The sequence below is a fragment of the Pipistrellus kuhlii genome, unplaced genomic scaffold (assembly GCF_014108245.1).
Source record: "Pipistrellus kuhlii isolate mPipKuh1 unplaced genomic scaffold, mPipKuh1.p scaffold_m20_p_11, whole genome shotgun sequence".
NCBI classification, from domain to species: Eukaryota; Metazoa; Chordata; class Mammalia; order Chiroptera; family Vespertilionidae; genus Pipistrellus; species Pipistrellus kuhlii.
In genome coordinates this window covers 23,411,393-23,437,866 of record NW_023425416.1, presented here as the reverse complement: position 1 = coordinate 23,437,866, position 26,474 = coordinate 23,411,393, and the positions used below count along the sequence as shown (strand labels likewise).

The 26,474-nt window shown below is 49.1% G+C and overlaps 1 protein-coding gene across 1 annotated transcript; it reads left to right on the top strand.

The window, feature by feature from the left end:
- The first annotated feature begins 240 nt into the window (after positions 1-240).
- On the top strand, positions 241-25,578 carry GRK7 (G protein-coupled receptor kinase 7). The gene is given in 14 exon segments (XM_036432374.2): positions 241-730; positions 733-765; positions 768-877; positions 880-974; positions 976-1,030; positions 1,033-1,208; positions 1,210-1,330; positions 2,699-2,807; positions 2,810-3,135; positions 17,669-17,906; positions 17,909-17,942; positions 25,123-25,199; positions 25,202-25,343; positions 25,345-25,578. Coding segments are annotated over 14 exon segments (1,875 nt in total). The 5' UTR covers positions 241-483; the 3' UTR covers positions 25,457-25,578.
- Positions 25,579-26,474: the final 896 nt, after the last annotated feature.

Below are 26,474 nucleotides of genomic sequence, written 5' to 3'. Positions count from 1 at the left end.
CAGGCGTGGCCCCAGGTGTGAACTGGTGTGCTCCTCCTGCTTGTGTCACTTGGTGGGACGTTTGGGGTGAAGGTGACTCCCCCTTTTTAGCCCGGTTCTGTAGGTCACTGACTCCTCAGAACTGAGAACGCCACAGCCGGACAACCCCTGCGGACCACTCCGGGTGGGGGCCGTGGGAGAGCACAGCCCTCGGCGAGGCCGCAAGGGCCTCCAGGGATGGCTCAGGATCCCGCGTCCGGAGCACCCTCCCCACGGCCGCTCTGCCGCAGGCTGCCGGTCGCCGGGAGGGAATGCAAGCTCCAGCTTCTCGCCGCTCCTCTTCCTGACCTGCCATCCCAGGGGTTGCGGAGCTTGAAGCTGCGAGGAAGCACGTGAGATTAGAAACAGCTGAACACACACACGTGGCCCCGCCTCGCTCCCACTCCCTTCCTTTGGAAACTGGTCGCTGGGTGTTCGGGGAGCAGGTGTGCACAGAGGAAGGTGATGCCCAAGGAGCCCCTGCAGGTGCCTCAGGCTCCCAGGACGGGAGGCACCTGCGACGCGTCCCTCCCTGACATAGCCAGCAAAGCCTCTTACCTGGGGAACCGCTCTCTGCACCCCCCCCCCCCCACACACACACACACCCCTGCAGACCAGAGCCTCCCTGCAAATCCCGCAGGAGTTACTGCCCCTGGGCACCCACACCCGCCAGCTGGCAGCCGGCCCTGGCCGAGTCCCCCGCGGCCTCCAGCCCGCCTCTCCTTCCCCTGTGCTCAGCCGTGGTGGACATGGGGGCCTGGACAACCTGATGGCCCACACGGCCTACCTGCAGGCCGGCAAGGCGGGGGAGGGAGAGCGCCGGGAGCTGCGGCGGCGCCCGCTCCGCCAGGCGCTGCCCACCCCCACTCCCACAGCCTGTGCCAGCAGCAGCCCGTGGGCCGCCGCCTCTTCCGGGCCTTCCTGGCCACGGAGCCCCGGTACCGAGAGGCCGCGGCCTCCTGCGCAGGTGCAGAGCTGGGCGCTGGCGGAGGGCCCGGCCAAGGGCAGCAGGCTAGCAGGCTGCAGGCGCTGGTGGCCGCTGCTGGCGGCCCTGCCCCCGGGCACCCACCCGCCTTCCTCGGCCCGGCTCTGAGCGCCAGGTGCCTGGCCGCCACCGCTGAGGATGAGCGGGCAGCCCTGGTGGCGCTGGACCGGGCCGAGGCCACGGCCTTCCTGCAGGGCCAGCCCCTCCTACGGCCAGTTCCTGCGCTGGAAGGCCTTGGAGATGCAGCGGGGGTCGGAGCAGTGCCTCGCCGAGTTCCGCGTGCTGGGGAAAGGCGGCTCCGGGAGGTAGGCGTCTCCGCACAGCCAGGTTGGAAGCTGAAGGATTCTGCATAAAAGGGGTTTGCTTTGTTTCGCCTTTTCTTCCTTCTTCTTTGATTTCAAGGGAACTTCCTTAAAACTCATTTCATGCCACCTGTGGCGAATTCCTGGCACGCTCTCCCCTCTCCTCCCTCGCCACCCTGTGAAATAAAATGAGATGGCATAGGGAAGACAAATGAAATGTGGAGCTGGCCAAGAATCTTTCTCTTGGGGTCCACACCAGGCACCCCCTGCGGGGCCCCCGGGGACATGATGGAGAATGGCAGCAGGTGATGGGGAGCCCCTTTTCCCTTTAGTGGTGATGGGGGGCAGGGGGGGTGTGGGCCGTGGATTGAGACAAACGGCAGAGATATGAAAAAACACTCATCTTAAGGTAAAGTGGAGAATTCATTGTGCACCACTGCTGTGCTCAGCTCTTTCTTTTTTTAAGTAAGAAAAAAATTTTTTTGAGGTAAAATTCACATGAGATTAAACTTAATCATTTATAAGGTAAAATCACATCACAAAATTAACCATTAGCCATATAGGGTGTACCATTCAGTAGCATCCAGGACATTACAATGTTGTAGAACCATCACCCCTACGAGACACTTCCATCCTTCCTGTCACTCCCCCTCCCCCCTCCGCCCTGTCCCCGGCGACAGCTGGTCTGCTTTCTGTCTCTGGATGCGCCTATCCTCATGTTTCATGTAAATGGGATCAGACAATCTGTCACCTTTGGTGTCTGGCTGCTTTCAATGGGCATAGTTTTTGGTGGTTCCTTCATGCTGTAGCATGTGTTATTCCTGTCCAGGGCTGGGTAACACGCTATTGCATGGGCATGTTACCTTTCCTTTGTCCAGTCACCCATTGGTGGGCACCTGCTTGTTTTTACCCTCTGGCTGCGGTGGACAGGACCACTGTGAGCACTTATGGAGGAACCACCAAACATTTACACTCTATGTTCCCACCAGCAATGCCGGGGGTGCCAGCGTCTTCGCATCCTCGCCAACACCTGTTGTTACAGCTTCTCTTTTCTCAGATGCCTGCCATCTGTTCGCTTTGGCTGATTTCTACCCCTCCACCTTCCACATCCTGCCCCCACCCCTCCAGTGCATTCTACTATATATATATATATATATGATTGATTTTTTTACAGAGAGGAAGAGAGAGAGATAGTTAGATACATCAATAAGAGAGAAACATCAATCAGCTGCCTCCCTGCACATACTGGGGATGTGCCCGCAACCAAGGTACATGCCCTTGACCAGAATCGAACCTGGGACCCTTCAGTCGGTAGGCCGACACTCTATCCACTGAGCCAAACCGGTTAGGGCTACTTCTACTTCTTCCTCTCCCTCTCTTCCTCTCCTTTTAGGTATGTGCTGTCCAGGTGAAAAACACTGGCAAGACGTATGCCTGTAAGAAGCTGGACAAGAAGGGGCTGCAGAAGAAACACGGTGAGAAAATGGCTCTCCTGCCAAAGGAGACCTGGAGAGGATCAGCAGCCCTTTCGTTGTCTCTCTGGCCTACGCCTTTGAGAGCAAGTCCCACCTGTGCCTGGTCCTGAGCCTGATGAACGGGGGAGACCTCAAGGTCCACACCTACAGCGTGGGCCCCCTCGGCCTGGCCACGAGCAGGGCCGTCTGCTCCTCGGCCCAGATGGCCTGCGGGTCGCTGCACCTGCACTCCCTCGGCATCGTCTACCGGGACCTGACGCCCGAGAACGTGCTCCTGGACGGCGATGGCCACCGCAGGCTGTCCGACCTGGGGCTGGCCGTGCAGACCCGGGAAGGCAGGCCCGTCACCCAGAAGGTGAGGGGCTCTCCCTCTGCCCGTAGGGCAGGGCACAGCGTTGGAGAGGAGAGGGCTGTTCTATTCCCAGGCCAAACAGAGCCTTGGGCCTAATTCTTCTGATTTCCTTTTCCCTAAAGCCCTCGGGTTGTCGTCCTGCCTGGGGGTGGTGGTGTAAGAGGATTAGCTCAGCTGGTTGTTTGGGGGCTACTTAGCCGTCCTCTCGGTGGAGGCTGAGGGGGGCCTTCTTGGTGAGCGGGAGGTAGTCCGTGCTGAACCTAACGTCAGGGCCTGGGTTCCTTCCACGGATAACCAGCCTCCTGGTGCCGTGTACCTGAGTCAACAGAGCCTTGGTTTTCTTCTCTGGAAAACGAGGGGCTGGACCCTAAAATTCCAGGGACTGGTCCCTAAAATCCAGAATTTTTGCAGGTAAACTTCAATAGGATGAGACAAAGAAAAAGAAGAAACCCCTGGCTCTTAGCATGTTGAATTAAATAAGGCCCTGTCTGTGGAGTGTGGAATGGGGGATGTTTTATATTACATGAAGATGAAATTCGAACTGAAGTGTATAAAAGAGGACAAAGGCAACTGATGTGTACTAGTATTTTTTATTTATTTATTTTTTTGCTGATTAACTGTTGTCTCTTCTGTTTAGTGTTCTTTGATGTGTACTAGTATTTTGATCAATTTTGGAGAAAGTGGCTTGCAGAGAATTCTTTGATTAAAAAGAGAAGTAGCCCTGGCCAGCAGTTAGAGCATGGGCCTGCACACTGGAAGGCTTCAGGTTTGATTCCTAGTCTAGGGCATATACCTCAATTGCAGGGTCGACCTCTACCCCAAATTTGGGCAAATGCAGGAGGAAGCCAATCAATGTGTCCTCTCACATTGATGTTTCTCTCTCTTTCTCTTTTTCTCTCTTCTCTCTCCCTCTCCCTACCTCCCCTCCCTTCCACGCTTTCTAAAAATCAATGGAAAAAATATTCTCACTCCTTGGATGGGGGTTTTAAAAAGGGGAGTGGGAAATCCTATACAATAAAACCCTAATATGCAAATAGACCCAATAGCAGAACATCCAGTCACTATGACACGCACTGACCACCAGGGGCCAGACGCTCAGTGCAGGAGCTGCCTCCTATGGGAGTGACGCTCAGCCAGAAGCTGGGCTCATGGCTGGCGAGTGCAGCAGCAGTTGCAGGAGCCTCTCCTGCCTCTGCTGTAGGTAGGCAGTAAGGAGCGAGAGGGCCCCGAACTGCAAGAGGGATATCTGCCTGCTGACTTAGGCCTGATCCCTAGGCCTAAGCCTGCAGGCAGACATCCCCCGAGGGGTCCCAGACTATGAGAGGGTGCAGGCCAGGCTGAGGGACACCTCTCCCCCAGTGTACAAATTTTGTTTGTACTTCTAGTTATATATGTAATTAAGCAATTTTGTTAAGTAAACAATACAAAGTCTCTGGAATTCTGACAGGTCTTTACCACTGAGTTTCGGTGAATAAAGGTGGGAGATTCCTCAGGAAGACAAGGGCCCAAGGCTGGGACTTTTCAGATTCAGCATTCAATGTGGGCAACAGTGACCACAGATTTTATGGAACATGGGTCCTTAAAACTTGTTATTTAGTCAAGACTAGACATGAAGTTAGAATAATAACCCAAAAGCTTTTCCACATTTGGTTACCTTGTTCTGCCTTAAAGCCTCTGACCTACTCCTTACATTCAGAAGGATAGTGGGTGACAGAGGCTGAGCATTATATATATATATATATATATATATATATATAATTGATTTTTTTACAGAGAGGAAGGGAGAGAGATAGAGAGTTAGAAACATCGATGAGAGAGAAACATCGATCAGCCACCTCTTGCACACTCCCTACTGGGGGATGTGCCCACAACCAAGGTACATGCCCTTGACCAGAATCGAACCTGGGACCCTTCAGTCCACAGGCTGATGCTCTATCCACTGAGCCAAACCAGTTAGGGCTGGGCATTATTATCTTTATTTTTAAGCCTTTATTATACTGAACACAATGCTATAGACACACTGAGTTAAGTGATCTTTAAGAGATTTCTGAATATGTTATCAGAGGTTAACACCTACAGACATAACCATTGTGACCCTGCTCCAAATTTTTTTCTTTTTGAAATTTATTTCTGGGTAATAGTTTAAGAGCCTCCCAGGAGAGGCATTCCGGTTACTTCATGGTCTCCACCAAAATTATAACCACCGTCAGTTCCTACAAACTTTTTTTACAAACTGATTTTAGAGATCAAGAGGAAGGGAGAGACAGCGATTTGTTGTTCCACTTATTTATGCATCCAATGGTTAGTTCCTGCATGTGCCCTGACCAGGAATCAAACCTGAAATCTTGGCATATTGGGACGATGCTCTAACCCAGTGGTCGGCAAACTCATTAGTCAACAGAGCCAAATATCAACAGTACGACGATTGAAATTTCTTTTGAGAGCCAAATTTTTTAAACTTAAACCTCTTCTAACACCACTTCTTCAAAATATACTCGCCCAGGCTGTAGTATTTTTGTGGAAGAGCCACACTCAAGGGGCCAAAGAGCCGCATATGGCTCACGAGCCGCAGTTTGCCAACCACAGCTCTAACCAACTGAGTTACCCAGCTAGGGCCTAGGAACTGGCCCTCTACAAAAACTTCAAGGCCAGCCCGGCCAGCATGGCTCAGTAGCTGAGCATCAGCCTATGAACCAGGAGATCACAGTTCAGTTTCCGGTCAGGGCATATGCCTGGGTTGCTGGCTTGATCCCCCATGTGGAGTGTGCAGGAGGCAACTGGTTGACGATTCTCATCATTGATGTTTCTATCTCTCCCTCCCTTTCTTTCCTCTCTGAAATATATATATTAGAAGAAAAACCTTCAAATCCATTTTCAAAGTATTTACTACTATTAAGAGTATTCAACAATCTTCATAGCAGTTTTGGAATTACTTTAACATTCCTTCATTGAAAAGGCAGTCATTCATTCATTCACTCACTCAAGGAATTATTCAACATACACTTATTGAGCATTTTCCAGGACTGAGTAAACATGCAGGATAGAATGATGAGCTAAAAACGGACATGGTTTTCTGCCCACACGGGTCTAGTAGGGGAGAGATAGAACTTAGTAATAATTAGAACGAATGTAAGATTTCAATTATGATAAATGCTGTGAAAATGTGGTACATGGGGCTCTCCACGGAGGATTTGACTTAACATGTGAGGATCAGAATTAACCGCAGGGAAATACAACGTATTTGCTGTTGAGAGAGAGACAGGCATTTACTCAGCAAAGAAGTTGGGGTGGTATCTGAGGCTGTGTTCCCTGGAAACGGACTCTGAGACAGACTTACACATGTAAGATTTATTAGGGTGCAATCCCATGAGATACAAGCATGAGGAAGGCAGGGTTGGCAAAGAGAGACGCTGACCCACAATGAACTTGAACTAAGTAATTCCTCAGGCAGTCCCTCGGTGAGCTCTGGAGTCGCGGTGGCTCTAGAGTTGTCCAGGCGTTTGTATCCCTCCATGAGCCTGTCGGTGACCTTGGCCAGCTGCCAGAATGGGGGAACCTTGGATGAGCAGTTCCCTGATGCAAAGGGGCGGTGACAAGGCAGTGTGGTTGGGGCTGTGCAGGTTGGGTGAACGGAGGGCACCCAGTCTGACAGAGGGACATGGGGTGGGGAAGGACTTCCAGGGGGAAATGACAACCAGTTCAACACTTGCACAGCACAGAAGGTAGGCAGGAAAGAGGAAGGAGTGTAGGCCAGGCAAAGGGATTGGCAGATGTTCATGATCCTCAACCAAGGGCGATTTGGGCCCCAGGGGACGAGTGGCAACGTCGGGGGACAGTTTTGGTTGTCATGCCTGGTGACTAGTGGGTAGAGGCCAGGGCTGCTGCTAGTTTTGGGCCATGCTCAGTGCAGCATCCCTCCTCAAAGAACGGGCTGGCCCACAATGCCTGTGGTGCCGCGGTTGAAAACCCTAGCCAAGGTAAATTCATAGAACAGAGTGGCTCTGCAACTGTCTAGAACATGTGATCATAGCGTGTCAGGGGTGACAAAGAGAACAAGTAGAGATGCCAGCCTAGGAGGCTGGAGGAGTCAGATAAGGATATTTGAACCTGATGCCACAGGTGTGTTGGGTGGGGAGCCACTGAAGATTTTCAGGGTTGAAAGTGACGCCTGTTGGGAGCTCAGAGCATCCCTTCAGATTAAGGGCAGCTGATGGAAAATGCTCCATAGGATCACAAGATGGAAGGAGGGTGAATGTGCAAAGGAGTCTGCCACTCACTATGGCTGCTGTGTACAGAGGCCAGGCTGACCCCTCACGGGGGCACCTGGCCAGGAGACAGTGGGGACTGATGGCTAACCCATGCTCCGTGCACGTGGCATGCAGAATGCCTTCTTCCAAATGCCCCTTTGGCCACAGCCCTGTACTTGACCCCAGGGAAGCTATGCCTGTTCTCTAAGCCTGGTTATTGCCACCTGCTTCTTAGGCTTGATGAGAAGATTAAGTAACAAGATAGATAAATGCCTAGCAAAGGGTCAGCTACTTGGTAGGCAATCAAGAAACGACTATTCTAAAAAAAAAAAAAAGAAAGAAAGAAAGAAAGAGAAAAGAAGAAGAAGAAGAAAGAGAAGAAGAAGAAGAAGAAGAAGAAGAAGAAGAAGAAAAATGTTGTTCTGACTATCTATATATATAAAAGCATAAGCAACCAGCCAACTGGCCAGTAGCTATGACACACAATGAGCACCAGGGGGCAGACACTCAATGCAGGAGCAGCCAAGCAACAGCAACTTTGCAGAGTCCCCTTTGACACTCCGGGACCCCCGCAGGGGATGTCAGACTGCCAGTTTTGGCCTGATCCCCCCAGGCCAGGCCAAGCGACCCCACCTGCCAGAGGGATCCCGCTCACTCTGCAGATGCCCTGCGAGCCCTGGCACTGCCCCAGATGCAGCCAGCTGGGGTGGGACCGTAGGAAGTTGGCTCCAGGGCGTGTCTGGCCCATCTAACTCAGTCCTGCCCCGGCAGCCACCTTCTAATTAATTTCCTTTCAATGAGCAGGAATCTGTGCACCAGGCCTCTAGTTCTATAAGAAGCCAGACCCCAGCCTCTTATCACAGTCCCCACTTTTTTTTTTTAATATATTTTATTGATTTTTTACAGAGAGGAAGGGAGAGAGCTAGAGAGCTAGAAATGTGGATGAGAGAGAAACATCGACCAGCTGCCTCTTGCACACCCCCTACCAGGGATGTGCCCGCAACCAATGTACATGCCCTTGACCGGAATCGAACCTGGGACCTTTCAGTCTGCAGACCAACGCTCTACCACTGAGCCAAACCGGTTTCGGCACAGTCCCCATTTTTGCTTTGTTTCTGCCTCACCTGACATGACAGGCACTGCAGCTGCTCAGGTGAGCTTTGCAGCTGTGTTTTGTTCCCTGAGAGGCACAGGCAGCCAACAGGAGTCCCAGGCTGCCCTGGGTGGGCAGCGGGCGAGGGCCCAGCTCACCTCTAGGCTGAGCCAAGCAGCACACACAGTTGTCTTGCTTCCTCATAGCCACGTGGAGCTTCACTTGTGGTTTTCTTTTGAGCATCTTGGAGGCACCAGGGAAAATATGCCTCAGCCCGCTGCTGTATGGATTCACAGAACATGAAACCACCGAAGAACACACTCGGGTGAAAGAACCGCAATTACTGTATTGATCACTGACGTGCCAGGGGCCAGGCCTGTCTTTCACTCTGATGGGGTCTTAGAGGCATCTGGGTTTTTCTTCTTGTGCTCTTCCTGTGCAGCTGTCATATCTGAGACAACAAGAGCCCAGGCTTGATGACCATCCTCGCTAACCTACTTTTTAAAAACAGTTTTATTTATTTCAGAGAGAAAAGGAAAGAGAGAGAGAGAGAGAGAGAGAGAGAGAGAGAGAGAGAGAGGAACGTCAATGATGAGACAGAATCATTGATTGGCCTCCTGCACCCATTGGTGATCAAGCCTGAAACCTGGACATGTGCCCTTGACCGGAATCGAACCTTCAGTCTGCAAGCCGACATGCTGTCCATTGAGCCAAACCAGCCAGGGCCTTGCTAACCTATTGAGGGCCTGCTGTGTATCAGGCTTTTGGAGGGCGGCCAATTGTGTCTTAATCGCTTTCATGTTCCTCACAGGCCTGTGAGGTAAGCCCTCTGAGGCTCAGAGAGGTTGAGAAGCTAGCTGGGGTGACCAGCTAATAATGGGTGAAGCTGGAGTCTGAGCACCGCAGGCTGACTGACACCAGGTAGGACAGCTCAGAAAGCTTTATCAGAGGGACCCTCTCTCGGGTCCCCTGTTGGGGCGTCCTCCCCGGCGGGGGAGGGGGGGGTGGTGGTTATGAAAGAGTAGGAAGCCACCTCTGGGAGGCTCCTATTCCCCAGCCAGGAAATGGCTGGCAGAGAGATGGGAGGGGAGAGGGGAGCACAGAGGCGGGGTGAGCAGACAGGCACTGGGGCCTGGGCCCGAGCTGCAGCCTGGGGCCCAGTTGGGGGGCGGGGGGAGAGGGGAGGGAGGGAAAGGGATGAGGGAGGTGGAGGGGCGGGGCCTCGGAACCAAGTCCCCTGGGGTCTGGGGCTGCATTCCTCCGAGGTCTGCAAAGGCCAGCGCTTAAAGGCGCAGAGGAGCAGCTGGGAACGAGAACAAAGCGGCCAGGCCCCCCTCGGGGGGGGGGAAGGAAGGAGCGAACCCCAGGAAACAGCTGATAGCGCTAAGCTCAGCTTGTTTTTTTCCTCTGCTCAACAGTTCTCCTGCCACGGCAAACAAAAGATGTACATTTTGATTCCCTCTTCTGTTTGGATTGTGCTGTCAAGTGGATCTGGTTTGTGGTGAGCTGGGGGGCCGGCGGAGGAGAGCCGCGGGGGGGGCTTCTTGCTTCTCGCCGTTAGCTGGGCCCAGGCTGCCGCCTGGACACCAGGGAGCGTCTCGTCGACCTCCCCCACCTGCTCAGCAAAGGGCCTGGCCACACCGGGGCTGTGGCACCGGCCTGTCGTCTAATTGTGGCATTTGAGGTGGCCAACTTTTCAGACGCAGTGAAAGTGGAGACTTGCTCCCCACTGTGACCTGCTGGGCCTGCACGTCCATGCAGTGCCCACGCATCCTCTGCTGGATGGTGTGTGACACTGTTAGGACAGGAGCTGTGCCCTCTGAGACCCACTGCAAGGCCCCTCCCTGTCCTCATCACCCCCGAGGCCACAGTCTACTGCTGGCCAAAGCCACACTGAGGCTCCTGTGAGTGCAGGACTCACCCCACCCCCACTCACACACACCCCAGCCACGCCACTCAGCCCCTGAGGGCCCAGCGATGAGAGTGACAACAGCTACAGGGCCAGTGGAAACCAACATCCAACAGCAACTGGAATGGAGCTGGTGTCTGCACAGGCCCCAACGGGCTGGCTCTGATCTTGACCCCACTTTAGGGTGTCAGTATGGACACCTATAGGGAACAGGTGGCCCTGATGGGACTAAGCCAGTGGTCGGCAAACTGCGGCTCTTTGGCCCCTTGAATGTGGCTCTTCCACAAAACACCAGGTGCAGGCACACACAGTGCAATTGAAATTTCGTGGTTCATGCGAAGAAGTCCGTTTTCTCAAAAGAAATTTCAATCTTTGTCCTGTTGTTATTTGGCTCTGTTGACTACTGTGTTTGCCGACCACTGGACTAGGCACTCCACATGCCACGGCTGTGGTAGAAGGACTTCTTGCTGCCCCCTGGGGGGCAGCTGGGGAGGGGGCAGCCCCTACATGGCTCCCTAAACCCTGTGAGGTCTGGTGCTTGAGGCAATGCCAGGCATTCTTTGTGTTGACTGTGTGCGTCTGCCAAAGGGCACTCACTGTGAAACCAAAAGCAAAACAAAATGAAGCAAAAGGAAAAAGAAGAAAAAAAGGACAAACCATACAAAAACCTCCATCCAGAGGTCTGTTGCTGCTGCCCCTTGGTGATCCCACAGCCCAGGCGGTGGCCGCTCTGGTCACGGGAGCTGGAAGCGGCTGTTGGGATGGCACAGAGACTCGTGTGTGGGGCCCCTTGTAACGGCAAGAGTTAAACGGAGCCAGAGAGGTCAGCCGGCTCGACCCGCCCCATGCTGCTCGCTGGCCGGTTCTCTCCTCCCACACCTCAGAGGAGGCCGTTCACAGGCAGAAGACAAATGGCAGAAAGGGCAGGCCATTAATTTTTTCAGCTGGAGGCTGCGATGGAATTCGGGTGCTTGGTCTCTGGCTCTGATTCCACCCTTCTCCTCTGTGAGGCACCTCCACTCTGCAAGGAGGCGGGGCCCTCCGCGCCCCACCAGGGTCTTCGCTGTCTCCGGCCAGGAGGCAAGTTTAGTCCCGAACATCGTGTGGAGTGAATCTCGGGCTACCCTTGCTGTCCGTTGTTTCTTTCCACCGCACCAACGGCTCCAGTGCGGGAAGGACGGAGGCTGATCCTTCATTCATGCTCTTGGGACGGGAACATCGCGGCCCCAGGGTAACCCGGGTCCGGCCCCCCGCCTCCCAGCAGCCTTTGCAGTGGGAGCAGCCCAGCGGCCTCTGATGGCCAGAGATACGGGCAAAGAAAGGAGACCTTGTTGGGAAAGGGTGAAGGAAAGCAGCTTAAGCAAGAACGGAACAAGGAGAGCACTTAGTTCTTGGCACACGGGGAGAGGGGAGGAGGGGGCTCAGAGGGGAGAAAACGAACCCTGGAGGGGACGTGGAGGGCCAGGAAAAGCAACTTCACCTGCTCCCCTGGAGGCCGGGTGGTGCCGTGGCTCAAAGTGCAGACCTGGGTGGGAATCTCGGGCAGGTAACCGTGGGCAAGATTAAACTCTCTGTGGTTTTCTAATCTGCAAAATGGGGTGCACAATAGTCTCTCTCTCTCACAGGATTATCATGAAGCTTAAATAGGAAGTTCGGGTAATGCTCCTGAGAAAACATTTAGCATGTGACACACGCTCCTTTAGTATTGCCCGCTATTATTTCTAGTTTTTCTCCCAGCGTGTGTCCCACAAAAGCCTTTTTTCAGGACAAGGCGTGTTCTCCACTTTCCCCTTACACCTCCTACTGAGCCGCTGGTGTTTATCTGGTCCTGGTTGGCGATGCTCATCCTTAAAGTCATAAGGCTCCGAAATGTGCTGCGTGGAAGGGTGACACACACAGAGTGGAACTTACCAGCCACCACGGTCTGAAGGCAGTTGGATGTTGCTTGTATCTTTCTCTGTGTCTCTCCCACCCCAGCAGGAGAGATTAAACCCAAGAGAAGCTGGACAGGAACATACAGCCCGGCTGAGAGTTGAGGATAGGGCATACTGCATACGGGGAGACCCTCATCCCAGAATGAGGGTAAGCAGGCAGACGCCTCTCAGGTAGGGTCCTGGAGGATCTTTGTGGGGAAACTGAGCCCAACAAGGTCAATGGATACTCACAGGTGAGGTCCCCACTGAATGGGTTGGCAGGATCGCCCTCCAGTAAAGCCCATCCATTGGTCAGCTTCATGCTGGCTTTTTAGTGTCCACTCTTACATGTGAGCAAATCATCAAAGATCATTTATCATTTCAAAAAACTCTAAAATAAAATGCAATGAAAATAAAAAAGAAAGGAAGATCCAGGTTGGTGTGGCTCAGTGGCTGAGCATCGACCTCTGAACCAGAGGTCACAGTTCTGTTCTGGTCAGGGCACATGCCCAGGTTGCAGGCTGGATCCCCAGTAGAGGGTGTGCAGGAGGCAGCCAATCCCTCTTCCCTTTTCTCTGAAATAATATTTTCTTTCTTTCTTTTTTAAGAAAACAGAAGAAACTTGTAGAAAACAGGAACAATGCAGAAAGTAGAAGAGACCATTATTTTAAAAAACATACGTAATATCCTTTGAGATTTAAGAGAAGATATTGCATCCATGAAACAAGAACAAATGCTATAAGGCAAGGAACACTCAGAGAAAAACAACAAGGGTATTTGCAAAGTAAAAAAACAAAAACAAACAAAAAAAAAGCCAACCTGATATGTTTGTAGAACAACATGGGTAAATCTCAAAAACAGTAAAAAAAAGTCACAAAACAAGGGGGGGGGGGCGGTGTGGTGAGATGAAGATATCTGTAATAGTGTCAACAATTAAAAAAAGGAGGGGGAAAAAGAAGCCAGACACAAAAACGTATCTGCCATTCAATGTCATTTATTTGAAATCGAAGAACCAACAAAACAAATATATGGTGACAGGAATCAGGAAGTGTTGGCCTGGGAGGAGAATGGACTAGAGAGGGGCACAGGGTACTTTCTTAGATGAAACTGTTCTACATCTTGTTTAGGTGGCATTTATGTGGGAGTATTATCAAAATTTATTTAGCTGAGTAAATAGACCTGTGCACATTATTCTATGCTAATTATATGTTAATAAAAGCATAATTGTAGCCCTTGCTGGGTAGCTCAGTTGTTAGAGGATTGTCCAAAATGCCAATGTCAGGGTTCCAATCCCGGTCAGGGCACATACAAGAAATCAACCAATGAATGCATAAATAAGTGGAACAACAAATCAATGTTTCTCTCTCTCTCAAATAAATCCATTTAAAAAATAAAGAATGAATAAAAACATATTTGCAGAAATGAAAAGCTCAGTAGAAAAATTAAGCCTCCAGAATCTAGATATAGCTATCAATGCACAGGAAATACACAGTACAGAGGAACATGTAACTGGTACCACCAAGGTACAGTCAGCAAAACATGTCTGTGGCAAACTCTACAGTTTAGCCAAATTTTTCCAATAAAAACTTGCAAGGGGTGGTAACAGACAAAGGAAGAATTTATATATTCACAGAGATTTAAGAGACCTATCAATCAATCATATGGGCTATTGGAATCCAAACTTAAACTGTTTAGAAGACAAATATATAGGACAATTGGGACAGCATTAACATATCCAGATATTTGAAAATATTAAAGAATTATTGTGATTTACATGAGAGAATGGTATTATAGTGATTGGTTTTTTGGATTTGTTTTAATGACTTTATCTTTTAGAGATTCATGGTGAAATACTTATAAAGAATGCGAGGTCTAGGATATTGTGGGGCAGTGGGAGTGGGCAGGGGAACAGGAGCAGTACATATAATATGTCATTTGGGTGACCATATATTTGTTTGCCCAGTTTACGTCTGTTATCCGTCCTTTAATCCATCATATCTTTTATGTATTTATAGTAAGCTCCCTTCCTTTCCCCCCAAACCCCCAGCACCTTCACCTTGCTCATATCACATGACCACCCTGGGTGCAAAGGATGCTGGGAGGTGGAGTACTTAGCCTCCTGGCCTCTAAAAAAGATACAAAAGAAAGGGAAGACTAGGATTGCCTTTTACTACTTTGACTTAAAGCATTTCTCAGACTCATCCACCTCCCCCTTCCCTTCTCCCCTCCCACCATCGCATCCCATAGACCTTGTATTTCAGAATCTCAGCTTCCTTAAAGATCTTCCAAGGTCCCTGAGCACCTCACACTTTCCCTGACTTCATCTCTTACACAGGCCCGTTAGCTGGATAGCGGTCTCTCCCCTGTGCTTGCTTTTTCCTCCCATTATGGCATTTACCCACTTTATTGAATTAACCTTTTGACCTGTCTGTCTCCACCAGCCTGTAAGTTCCTAAGGGCAGGCGCCAGGCCTTATATCTCTTGGTATCTCTAGACCTCACCGCAGGGAACGGCTCCATAGTGAACGGAAAACATCTAGTCACCAGCGTTTGCTGCGGTTTATTCACAGCGTCTTGTTGGGCTTGCACCAAGGGAGGCAGTAAGCACCTGGTTTGGCTACAAAGATGAGTAGGTATATCCTGGGCCTCAGTTATACCCTTTTGTCCAGGCAAATGCAAAACCAGGCAAGACACCAGAACAACAGATGCAAACCGGGACCGTCCCGGGCAAACTGGAATACACGCTCACCCAAATTACATACTACACACACGCTGGCTGCTGCTGTGAAAACAGCAGTGCGTGCTGACTCATGCCAGCCTGTCAGACCCCTGCCACTTCCAGAGTTTTCTTGCACCTCTAATTACTCCTCATTAGTGCTTGGGTCACTTAATTTTGTTTCCTGATACCCATGTAAAAATTATTACAAATTTAGTATCCTAAGGCATTGACATACACTGTGCAAACAAAAAACATATATGTTTGTCTGGCCAGCATGGCTCAGTGGTTGAGTGTCGACCTATGAACCAGGAAGTCGCGGTCTGATTCCCAGGCAGGGTCCATGCCCGAGGTTGCGGACTCCATGCCCAGTGTGGGGCGTGAATATACATGTCTTGGTATTAACACTAGTCTCTGGTCTATTGTTTTTATTGATGGTCATTGTGGGTGTTTCTAGCTTGTGACCATGATGAATAATGGAACTAAGAACATCTCAAAATAGATCCCTTTTTCTTCCTTCTGGGTCATTTCTTAGAGGTACAGTATACTGCAAAGCTAAGTAACCCGGTTGAAGGACAGGAACAGTTGATACATTGAATTTTCTATTGCTCTAAGTCTTACTGCTCTAATATAAGCTTATTATCACTTTAAGGTCTTTTTGTTTACATTTAAAAAATTTATTGATATTTTACAGAGAGGAAGGGAGAGGGGTAGAGAGTCAAAAACATCGATGAAAGAGAAACATCCATCAGCTGCCTCCTGCACACCTCCTACTGGGGATGTGCCCGCAATCAAGATACATGCCCTTGACCGGAATCAAACCCAGGACCCTTCAGTCTGCAGGCCAACACTCTATCCACTGAGCCAAACCCGTTAGGACTGTTTGCATTTTTAATTGCTATAAAAGTTATATATTATGCTTTAACCAAAAGCTATTTAGTTTTGGGAAAAACATATTATCATGTAAATACATAGTTTAATCATTATAAGGTATGTTGTAGGTATTTGTTAAATTTTTGTTGAATGAATGAATGTACTAAAATCACACACAGTCACAATAAACGACAAACACTGTATGATTCCAGTTATGTAAGGTCCCTAGAGTATTCGCATTCATAGAGACAGAAAGTAGGATGGTGGTTGCCCGGGGCTGTGGGATTTTTGTTTAATGGATATTAGAGTTTCAGTTTTGCAAGATGAAAAGCGTTCTGGTGATTCATTGCAGTGATGTGAATGTTCTTTATTCTCTTGGGCTGTACATTTAAAAATGACTAAGATGGTAAATTTTGTGTTATGTGCATTTCACATATATATAAATTTTTTAACACAGTGGTCATTTGGTATATATTGCCAGTAGAGGTGTGCCTACATTATATGGTCATGCATGTTAAATAAGGTTTCATGTGTGCGATTTTCTAAACGGCTGTTAATTTTTTAAAGCAGAGACAGACAGACCAAGATATGTGATGTCAATACTACTGCATAGCGAATAGAGTAGGAAACAGCATAGACTAGAACATTCAAAATTAGCAATGATGTGCTCAACCTTACAACCTTAAAAAAAAAATAATGCATCTAATTTCCTGTTACCTGTGATGTGAAACAGACAGGCCTGGCTGGTGTGGCTCCGGTGGATGGAACATCCTTCTGTGGACGGAAGGGTGACAGGTTCCATCCCCAGTCAGGGTGCATACCAGGGTTTCAGGTTTGGTCACCCATCGGGGCACGTGTGGGAGGCCACCGATCAATGTTTCTCACATTGATGTTTTTCTCTATCTCTCTCTTCCTCTCTTTAAAATCAATTTTTTAAAAGAGAAAACTTGTTTAATAAATAAATAAAACAAAGGCAGAGCTTAGGGGTTTTAGAGAACCCGCTTGAACTTTTCACCTTTAAAAATGAGGTGAGGCCGAAACCAGTTTGGCTCAGTGGTAGAGCATTGGTCTGCGGACTGAAAGGTCCCAGGTTCGATTCCGGTCAAGGGCATGTACATTGGTTGCGGGCACATCCCCAGTGAGGGGTGGGGGGTGCAGGAGGCAGCTGGTCGATGTTTCTTTCTCATCGATGTTTCTGGCTCTCTGTCCCTCTCTCTTCCTCTCTGTAAAAAAAATCAATAAAATATATATATAAAAAAAAAAAGAAGAAGAAGATGAGGTGAGGAGACTAAGAGAGGGCAAGTGGTTTTCTCTCTTCAAGAGCAGCCACATTGTCCCTGTCATAGCACACTTCAGCCCAGTCCTTTTCATATGTCATTGGCCCAATGGATCTCATGTCCTGCCCTGGCTGCCCAGAGCCTGCTGGGAAAGCAGGGAGTAGAATGGGTTAGGCACAATGTCATGCCAAATCTATAATAATAAAAGCATAATATGCTAATTACACTGGACTTTCTTCTGGATGAAGCTGGGGCTGCAAGGGAAGCCCAGGTCCTGGGTGCCTGCAGGCGGCCGGAGGGAAGCAAGCTTGGATCAGAGGTGCCAGAGAGAAGCCGGTGCCAGCAGCCCGGGGAAGCAAGGCCTACTCTTGCACGAATTTCGTGCATTGGGCCTCTAGTAAATTAATAAGCCCCTTAACAAGACAAGAAGAGGAGAATGGGTATTGGATAGACAATCAACCACTTCTGTTCCACTCACATTTTGTTTTGGTTTTGTTTGGGTGTTATAGGCTGGAACCAATGGTTACATGGCGCCTGGAATCCTAATGGGAAAAGTGAGTTACTCCTACCCCGTGGACTGGTTTGCGATGGGATGCGGTATCTATGAAATGGTTGCTGGAAGAATACCATTCAAAGATTACAAGGAAAAAGTCAGTAAAGAGGATTTAAAGCGAAGAACCCTGCAAGAGGAGGTCAGATTCCAGCATGACAACTTCACAGAGGAAGCCACAGGCACATGCAGACTCTTTTGGCTAAGAACCCAGGGCAACGAGTAGGAAGCAGGTAAATTACCATGTAATAGAGATGATTCGTGATGTCAGCACTGTCCACAGGCATTTGGAGAATGTTGTGGATTAATAACAAAGCTTTGGGATTGTGTTATTATTGTCCTACTAGAGGCCCAGTGCATGACACTCATGCACTTGAGGGTCCCTCAGCCCAGCCTGCGCCCTTTAGCAGTCCAGGAGCCCTCAGGGGGATGTCCAACTGACGGCTTACCAGGGGTCTTCAAACTACGGCCATGCGGCCCGCAGAGGAGTCTAATCCGGCCCGCCAGGTTTTTTGGGCAGTGAGCACAGCCAAGGTGTTACAGTAGGAATTAGTAGTTCATATAGTCCGGCCCTCCAGCTCTCTGAGGGACCGTGATCTGGCCCCCACTTTAAAAAGTTTGAGGACCCCTGGTTAGGCCCACTCCCCACTCGATGTTTCTGCAAATATTTCTCAAAATGAGATTAACATATAAATCAGTAGGCTTTCAGTAAAGATTATGCTTCATAATGTGGATGGGCCTCACCCAATCAGTTGAAGGCCTCTGAGAAGAGAGAATTCTCCCAGAAAACCTAGCTTGGGACTTGAACTGCACCTACTCCCTGGCTCCCCTGATAGCTTACCTTAAAGAATTGGGACTTGCCAAGCCTCCACCAGGAAAAAATATTTTTCTCTACCCTCTTACGTTCAAGAATGGAGAGACCTGCAAACTGAACTGGCAAAAGACATTTTCCTTTATGTACGTACGCAGGAGTTCACAGACAGATGTGAGTAGAAGGTGGTTAGAATTAGGGGCTTCTGTTCCCTCTTAAGAGGGGAACGGGAGGAGGAGAAGGGCATGGATAGGCAAACAAATGACTTCCTTTTTCTTTTTCTTTTTTAAATATATTTTATTGATTTTTCACAGAGAGGAAGGGAGAGAGATAGAGAGCTAGAAACATCGATGAGACAGAAACATCGACCAATGGCCTCCTGCACACCCCCTACCGGGAATGTGCCTACAACCAATGACCATGCCCTTGACCGGAATCAAACCTGGGACCTTTCATTCCGCAGACCGACGCTCTACCACTGAGCCAAACTGGTTTCGGCAAAACAAATGACTTCTTAGTGCTGGTGGGGGTGGGCACTGTGGAGAAGAAATGTCTTTTCGGACAAATAGGCGGGCCCTCGGGAGAATAGATGGGAGAAGCGATAGTTTTGTGACAATATCTATTTTTGGCGCGGTGTTTATTTCTGTCACTGGCAATAAGAGTCCATCTCGCCTGGTTCCAAAACTCCTGAAATGCCCGGGGGAGGGGATTGATGAGTTGAGTTCTTTTAGGGGGCTCTGCTTTTATGCACATGTGCATCTGTTGACTCTCAACTGCCCTTAGCTCAAGATAGCTTTCATGGCACTGTGGTGCATTCTGGATCCTTTCGACATCCTTTGGCTCTGCCCCTCTGGAGAACCCTGGCTAACACAGCGGGCATCTCCCTGCTGAGCAGTGGCTCAGAGATCCCGGCTGCTTCCATCTTTTTCTTTTTCTTTTTCTTTTTCTTTTTTTAATATATATTTTTATTGTTTTCAGAGAGGAAGGGAAAGGGAGAGAAGAAAATCAATGATGAGAGTTATTGATTGGCTGCCTCCTGCATGCCCCCCCTCCCCCAATTAGGAATCAAGCCCAAAACCCAGGCATGTGCCGTGACCGGGAATCAAACCGTGGCCTCCTGGTTCATAGGTTGACGCTCAACCACTGAGCCACACTGGCTGGGCGTGGCTGCATCCATCTTACAGCTCAGTGGGAACAGGTGGCTTCCAGGCACTGTGGCCCGAGAAGAGAACCCGGGGGGAGCTCTGTGCTGCCTGAGCCGGGAAGTGGCCCGCTTCACACTTCACTTCTAATGGCCAGGACGTTCCTTGGGCCCTAGCTAAAGGGGGGGGGGGGGGGGGGGGGCGGGGCTGGCCGGTGTTGTCTTCTGTGTGCCCTGGAAGGAGAGACCTGGATGTGGTGACCACCGACCGTCTCTACCACCTGGTTCATATATATATATATATATATATACACACACATATATATACACACATATATATATATATTATTGATTTTCCACAGAGAGGAAGGGAGAAAGATAGAGAGCTAGAAACGTCGATGAGAGAGAAGCATTGATCAGCTGCCTCCTGCACACACCCCCTCAGGGATGTGCCTGCAACCAAGGTACATGCCCTTGACCAGAATTGAACCTGGGACCTTTCAGTCCACGCTCTATCCACTGAGCCAAACCGGTTTCAGCTACCATCTGGTTCTTGAGTATCCAAGGGCACACCCACACTGGCCATGGCAGTGGGGGAAGGGAACAGTCCCTTTATTTTATTTTATTTTCATTTTTTAGGATGGATTTTTCATTTACAGTTGAAGTACAACACTGAATTAGTTTCCGGTGTACAAGGTAGTGATGAGACATTTATATAACCTGCAACGTGATCCCCCTGACAAGGCGAGAGCCCACTGACACCATACCCCGGGGAGCCATCTCCTTAGATGGCTTCCCCAGAGGAAGTGCTACCCACCGGGGGCGTTTGAAACCCTATCTCAGTCCTTCACCAGCACACGTCGGGGCTGTAAAATCAGAGGTTGATAAACTTCTTCAAGAAAATGCCACCTTAAAGCACTAAACCGTTGCCTGAGCTGCTCCATCAAACCTTTTCATAAAGCATATGTTGTTGTGACTGTTTTGAATATAACTGTTTACAGCGTTAGAGAAGAGACATGTAAAAACCAGCTGTTCAGTGAAAAAAAGAAAGCCTTCCAATATTTTCATTCCAACTCTTCATGGGTTTTAAAAAAATTCATTCGTGTCCCGGTCAGCAGCGTGGCTCCGTCGGTTGAGCATCTTCCCATGCACCAAAGGTTGCCGGTTCAATCCCCAGTGGGGGGCGTGCAGGAGGCGGGGGATCCATGCTCTATCGATATTCATTCATATCGACGTTTTTCTCCCCCTCTCCCTTCCTCTGTCTCTAAAATCAATTTTTAAAAAATCTTAATGCTGTAAACATTTCACTCAAATTTGGTTAATTTTGCGGAAGTCCTTCAGAACAGAGCGAATGCCTAGAGAGCATGTTACATAGCAGAGAGGTCAAGTGTGCCTACGAGCATTTAAAATAAACTGAAGTGGAATCTGATGAACAAAAATAAACTAACAAACAAAATAGAAACAGACTCATAGATAGAGAACAAACAGCTGTCAGAAGGGAGTGGGTTTGGGGGCGGGGTCTGGGTGAAAAAGGTGAAGGGATTTAAAAAAAAAACCACCTCATAGACACAGATAGCCGTAAGGTGATTACTAGAGGGTAAGGGAGATGGAGGGACCAAACCATGGTGTTTTCCAATAAAATCAAAGATGAAGGTCATGTAAGTATTTTGCAGGTTTCATTCTGATCGGCCCTGCAGCAGAGCAAGAGCAAATGCCATGCACTTGTCTGACGACAGTGCTTCCCTCCCCCGCCCCGCCCCCCACCTCCCCATCTGCCCCCCACCCGCAGGTTCAGGCTAACGCCCACTGTCCTTGGCAGACCCAACCCCACAGTGTGGTCCTGGTGTATGGGCAGCCGGTATCTTAGTGTCATTGGATGGTGTGAGAAAAGCCGTTATAATCTCCGTGTGGGAATCAGTGACCAAGAGCCCCTGTTAATGCTCAGAAATAGATCCCACTCCAGCGGGCTGGGGACGTCTCCCTGCAGCTGCCGGGCTGGCTGTTACGAAAGAGGAGACGGCTCAGAGGAGCCCTGCCCAGATCAAAGCCATCTTCCTGCGATGTCTAACCACAGGTCTCAGGTGAAGTGGATCGGAGTGACCAGCTTTGTGGTGGCCCAGACACGGAGGGCAAGGCGTGGAGGTGGGGAAGCCGCCGCTTCCGTGGTCAGCATCTGCAAACACAGACACCCCCTGGGAAAGGACATTGGTATGTAAATTCCCAGGCCCAGAGGCCGAGAAAGCTGCAGGCAGACCATTCTCACATTACATCAAGAATTTATCCCTAACTTACATACGAGGCATGTCTGGGGCGGTGGCAAGATGCCATGGATATCCCCGTGCAGGTGATAAGGGTTATTTAGTACAGGGCAGGGTGGGTGGGATACTGGGGTGACCAGTCCCAAATTAGGAGGAAATGCCTTATATGCTTGCCTGGGGCATACCTGGGGGCTAGGGGTGGGGTCCATCAGACAGTCTCTGAGAGGAGTTTCCAGAGGCAATGTTTGGCCAGGATCTAGCTGGCAGGTCCCTCAGTGTCAGGCACTGGTCACATCATGGAATCGTCTCTCCCCCATAGATATAAGGCATGGCCCTGCCTTCCAGAGGTCTCTGGTTGAAATTCTTTTCATTTTATTTTATTTTTTAAATATATTTTATTGATTTTTTATAGAGAGGAAGAGAGAGGGATAGAGAGTTAGAAACATCAATGAGAGAGAATCATCAAACAGCTGCCTCTTGCACACCCCCTACTTGGGATGCGCCCGCAACCAACGTACATGCCCTTGACCGGAATCGAACCTGGGACCTTTCAGTCCGCAGGCCGATGCTCTATCCACTGAGCCAAACCAGTCCCGGCTGGTTGGAGTTCTTGAAGAACCTTAAAGAAAGCCTCCACGTGGTTCCTCGGTCCTTGTCTTTTGTGACAAGTTGCAAAAGGGCTGCATTCAGCCATCCTGACAGACGAGCGCAGGCCATCCGGTTTCTCCACGTTACAGCTGCTCAGAGTGAGTGGAAGGCGCCCTCTGGACCTCTGGGGCAGTGTGGTCGTGCCTGCCCTCGGCCATCATGTGGCTCAGATTCCTTCCTCCTGGCACCTGGGCCCATTCCAAGCCCTTTGTTCTCTGTGAGACACACAGGCCCGGGGCTCATTCCTGATCTCCGTGGATGGAATTCTCGTTCTATCCTTGTTCCACCACATTTAAAAGCTATCTGAAACCCACCACCCAGTCTCTCTGATACCTTAACACGGTGACGAGTGCTGTGTAAATTATACCTCAATACAGCTAACTAACAATTTTTATAGTAACCCCCCCCAAAAAAGTATACACACTTTAATAGCTGATAGCTCAATTTTGAAAGTAAAATGTATTTTAATAAACACTGCCTTTATGATTATTAAAAGTGAGTGTGTACATTCTGGGGGAAGCTTCAGTTCATCGCAGTAACCCTCCCTCAAGGCTTCTACTCTACAGGATATAAACCACACAGGTATTGGGCAGTGGATTCTCATAGAAGGCAAGCCTGCATTTTCCTTTCTTTCCATTGACGGAAACTTGGAGGCCTTTGGAAGAAAAGAGAAACCTTGTAGTAATCTCAGGATGAAGCTCTCCATACCTGTCTTTTCAGTAGGGTTGTAATGGGGAAAGTCCAGGGAGGCCTGGATGGCCCTTCTGGATGGGACTAGGCCCGAGTCACAGAACAACAACATAAGTGAAGGATTTAACATGTTAGCTGAGAGTAGGCTCTGAATAAATGTTCATTATTGCCATTATTAGTAGTAACATCCTTATTATGTTTAGACTCTAGACATATTATGGGGCAGAATGTGCTTCAGTAATCATGTGACATGATGGGAAATCTCTGAGGGGTGAGCTGGGCTTTCTGTCTTGTTTCTAACAAATAGAATATGGCAGAATGATGAGATGTTCATTTCCAAGATAACTAATAAAAAGACTGTGCCTTCTGTCTTAGACTCTACCTACCCTTTACCCCTCCCTGATCATTTGCCCTGGGGATAACCAGTGACAATGTTACAAGGAAACCCTATGGAGAGGCTCACATGATGAGGGATGGAGACTTTCCAATAATTATATGAGTGAGCTTAGAAAGAGATCTTCCCCCAACCCCAGGTGAACCTTCAGATGAGACCACGGCCCTGACCAACAGCTGTACTGCAACCTCCCAAGAGACTTCAAGCCAGGGGCACCCAGTTAAGCCATGTCTACATTCTTGACCCACAAAAACTGTGAGATTAATTAATGTTTATTGTTGTAAGCCACTAAATGTTGGGGCAATTTGTTAGACAGCAACAGGTAAATAATAGAAAAGGTTACACAGTTGGGAACATATCGTACATTTCCCCCCTATTCTGGGGCAATTACTGGAATAATTTCTAGCATAAGGAAGGAAGATTTGATAACAAATAAACATAGTCTTGATATGTTTATTTGTTATCAAACATATGCTAATAATACCAAACATATGCTCATTCATGCTACTGACAATTACGAATGGATTTATTTTAAGTTCTTAAAGATTATTTTGCCTGTTAGGAGGTTGGGGAGGGGGTGAGGATTAAGTGGGCTCCTAGAAATCATGTTCTATGATGAGTGAGATGTGAGTGTGGTCTTTTAAAATGTGAGTGGTTGTAATGTGGAAATAGACATTAACTTCTTCTCTGTGACCCTGAAGGGCAGAGCAAGAGGTGAAGACTGGAAGTTGCAGGCAAGCAGTGATGTTTGCTGGTGTTTCATGGAAATACCAAGAATGAAAGTCCTGTCAACTGCTAGATTCTTAGCAAATCATATCTATGTGTGAAGGCTGTCTGCAAACAATAAAAATGCTAAGATCTGCATAGGCTGGAATTGTGGGTGATTTTTAAAGTCCTCATTTTTGTAAATGATTCTTTTTTTTATTATTGATTTTTTTACAGAGAGAAAGGGAGAGGGGTAGAGAGTTAGAAACATCAATCAACTGCCTCCTGCACACCCACCGCTGGGGATGTGCCCACAACCAAGGTACATGCCTTGACCGGAATCGAACCTGGGACCCCTCAGTCCGCAAGCCGACACTCTATCCACTGAGCCAAACCAGTTTCAGCAATTCTTTTTATTATTATTATTATTATTATTATTATTCTTGATTTTTTACAGAGAGAAAGGGAGAGGGATAGAGTTAGAAACATTGATGAGAGAGAAACATAGATCAGTTGCCTCCTGCACACCCCCCACTGGGGATGTGCCCGCAACCAAGGTACATGCCTTGACCGGAATCAAACCCGGGACCCGACGCTCTATCCACTGAGCCAAACCCGTTAGGGTTGTAAATGATTTTTTTGTGTCGCTCTATTGTCTTGGCCATTGACCTATGTTCCAGGAAAAGCACGCGGCACCCTTGTATTGTTGGGACGGTTCCTCTTGGGTTTGTTACTGGGTCGGGCTGAGCACCTCCTTTCTTCCCAGAGAAAAGTCAGATGGTCCCAGGAAACACCCTTTCTTCAAAACCATCAACTCCCCGCGCCCGGAAGCAGGCCTCGTTGAACCCCCTACGTGCCAGACCCTTCGGTGGTTCATGCCAAGGACACCGACGACAGTGAAGCTTTCTCGGAGGTTCGGGGGACGGAGGTTGACGCTGGAGACAAGACGCCCTTCCAAAGGTTCGCCTCAGGTGCTGTCCCCGCAGCGGCGGGAGGAGGTCCTGGAAACGGGGCGGATTGAAGCACTGCGCCATCCCGGCAGACGTGCAGGTTGCGGGGAGGGTAATTCGGCCGCGTCTGCCGCGTGTTTGTTATTGTAAGTTGTTCTCCCTACCAGACAGGCAGCAGGAGTCTCAGCTGACCTAATCCTCGAATGTTCCTGTTAACCCAAAAATAAAAAAATAAAAAATAAAAAGGCCTTTCAAGAGGAGAGGCAACACGCCCTTCTGGAGGTCCATCTTCTGGAGGAAGAGCTATTTGGGACGCACCGGTTCAGACGGGAGCCCAAATGGCGTTCTGATTAGGAGACAAAGGCAACGGGGATTTATGAGGAAGGGAAGGGTGGCCATCGCAGGAGTAAGAGGAAGCCATGTCTGTCGGTGCAGAGAACATAACACAGCGACGGTAATTCCCAATAACGCTGTTTTCGTTTTCAGTCCAGTAGTTAGTTGTAGGAACTGCTTTCTTGTTATCTTTGCAAACAGATTTTTAGGACAAATGTTGCCCTAGGCCCCATCCAGAGGTTATTTTGTCCCGTTTTAACGTTCCAAAGATTTGAGGCAGAGGCACACCAGGCAGCTGGCTCCTCTGGCATGGCAGTTCTGGTTTCACTTTAAAGAGGCTCCACTTATGTCACGTTGACATTTCCTGACACACCAAAGTCTCCCACAAAGGGAACCAATCAATTTTGTGGGGCATTTATCATAAAGCTATTCAAAGGACAAGCGCGCGCTCTCTCTCTCTCTCTCTCTCTCTCTCTCTCTCTCTCTCTCTCTCTCTCTCTCTCTCTCTCTCTCCTTCCTTCTTGCTCCTGTCCTCCTTCCTTCTCCCCCTTCCTCCCTTTCTTTCTTCATAAAGATGAGTACAGTCTTAGTTTTCACTGAGGGCTGGGGAAGGGAACACAGGTTTATTTTGATAAACTGAAAGCATGAGCTCTCTACCATCATGTCCCTGAAAATTACACAAAGTCCTAGGAGCACAGAAGGGAACTGTGTGGTGTGCACAGAAAATGAGCATTTGCAATTCTTAGTAAATAATCATTTTAGTCTTCCTTTGTTTGTATCCTTTCTTCCCTTCATCTTCCAGGTTGTTTGTGTTTTGGTTTTGTTTTGTTTTTAT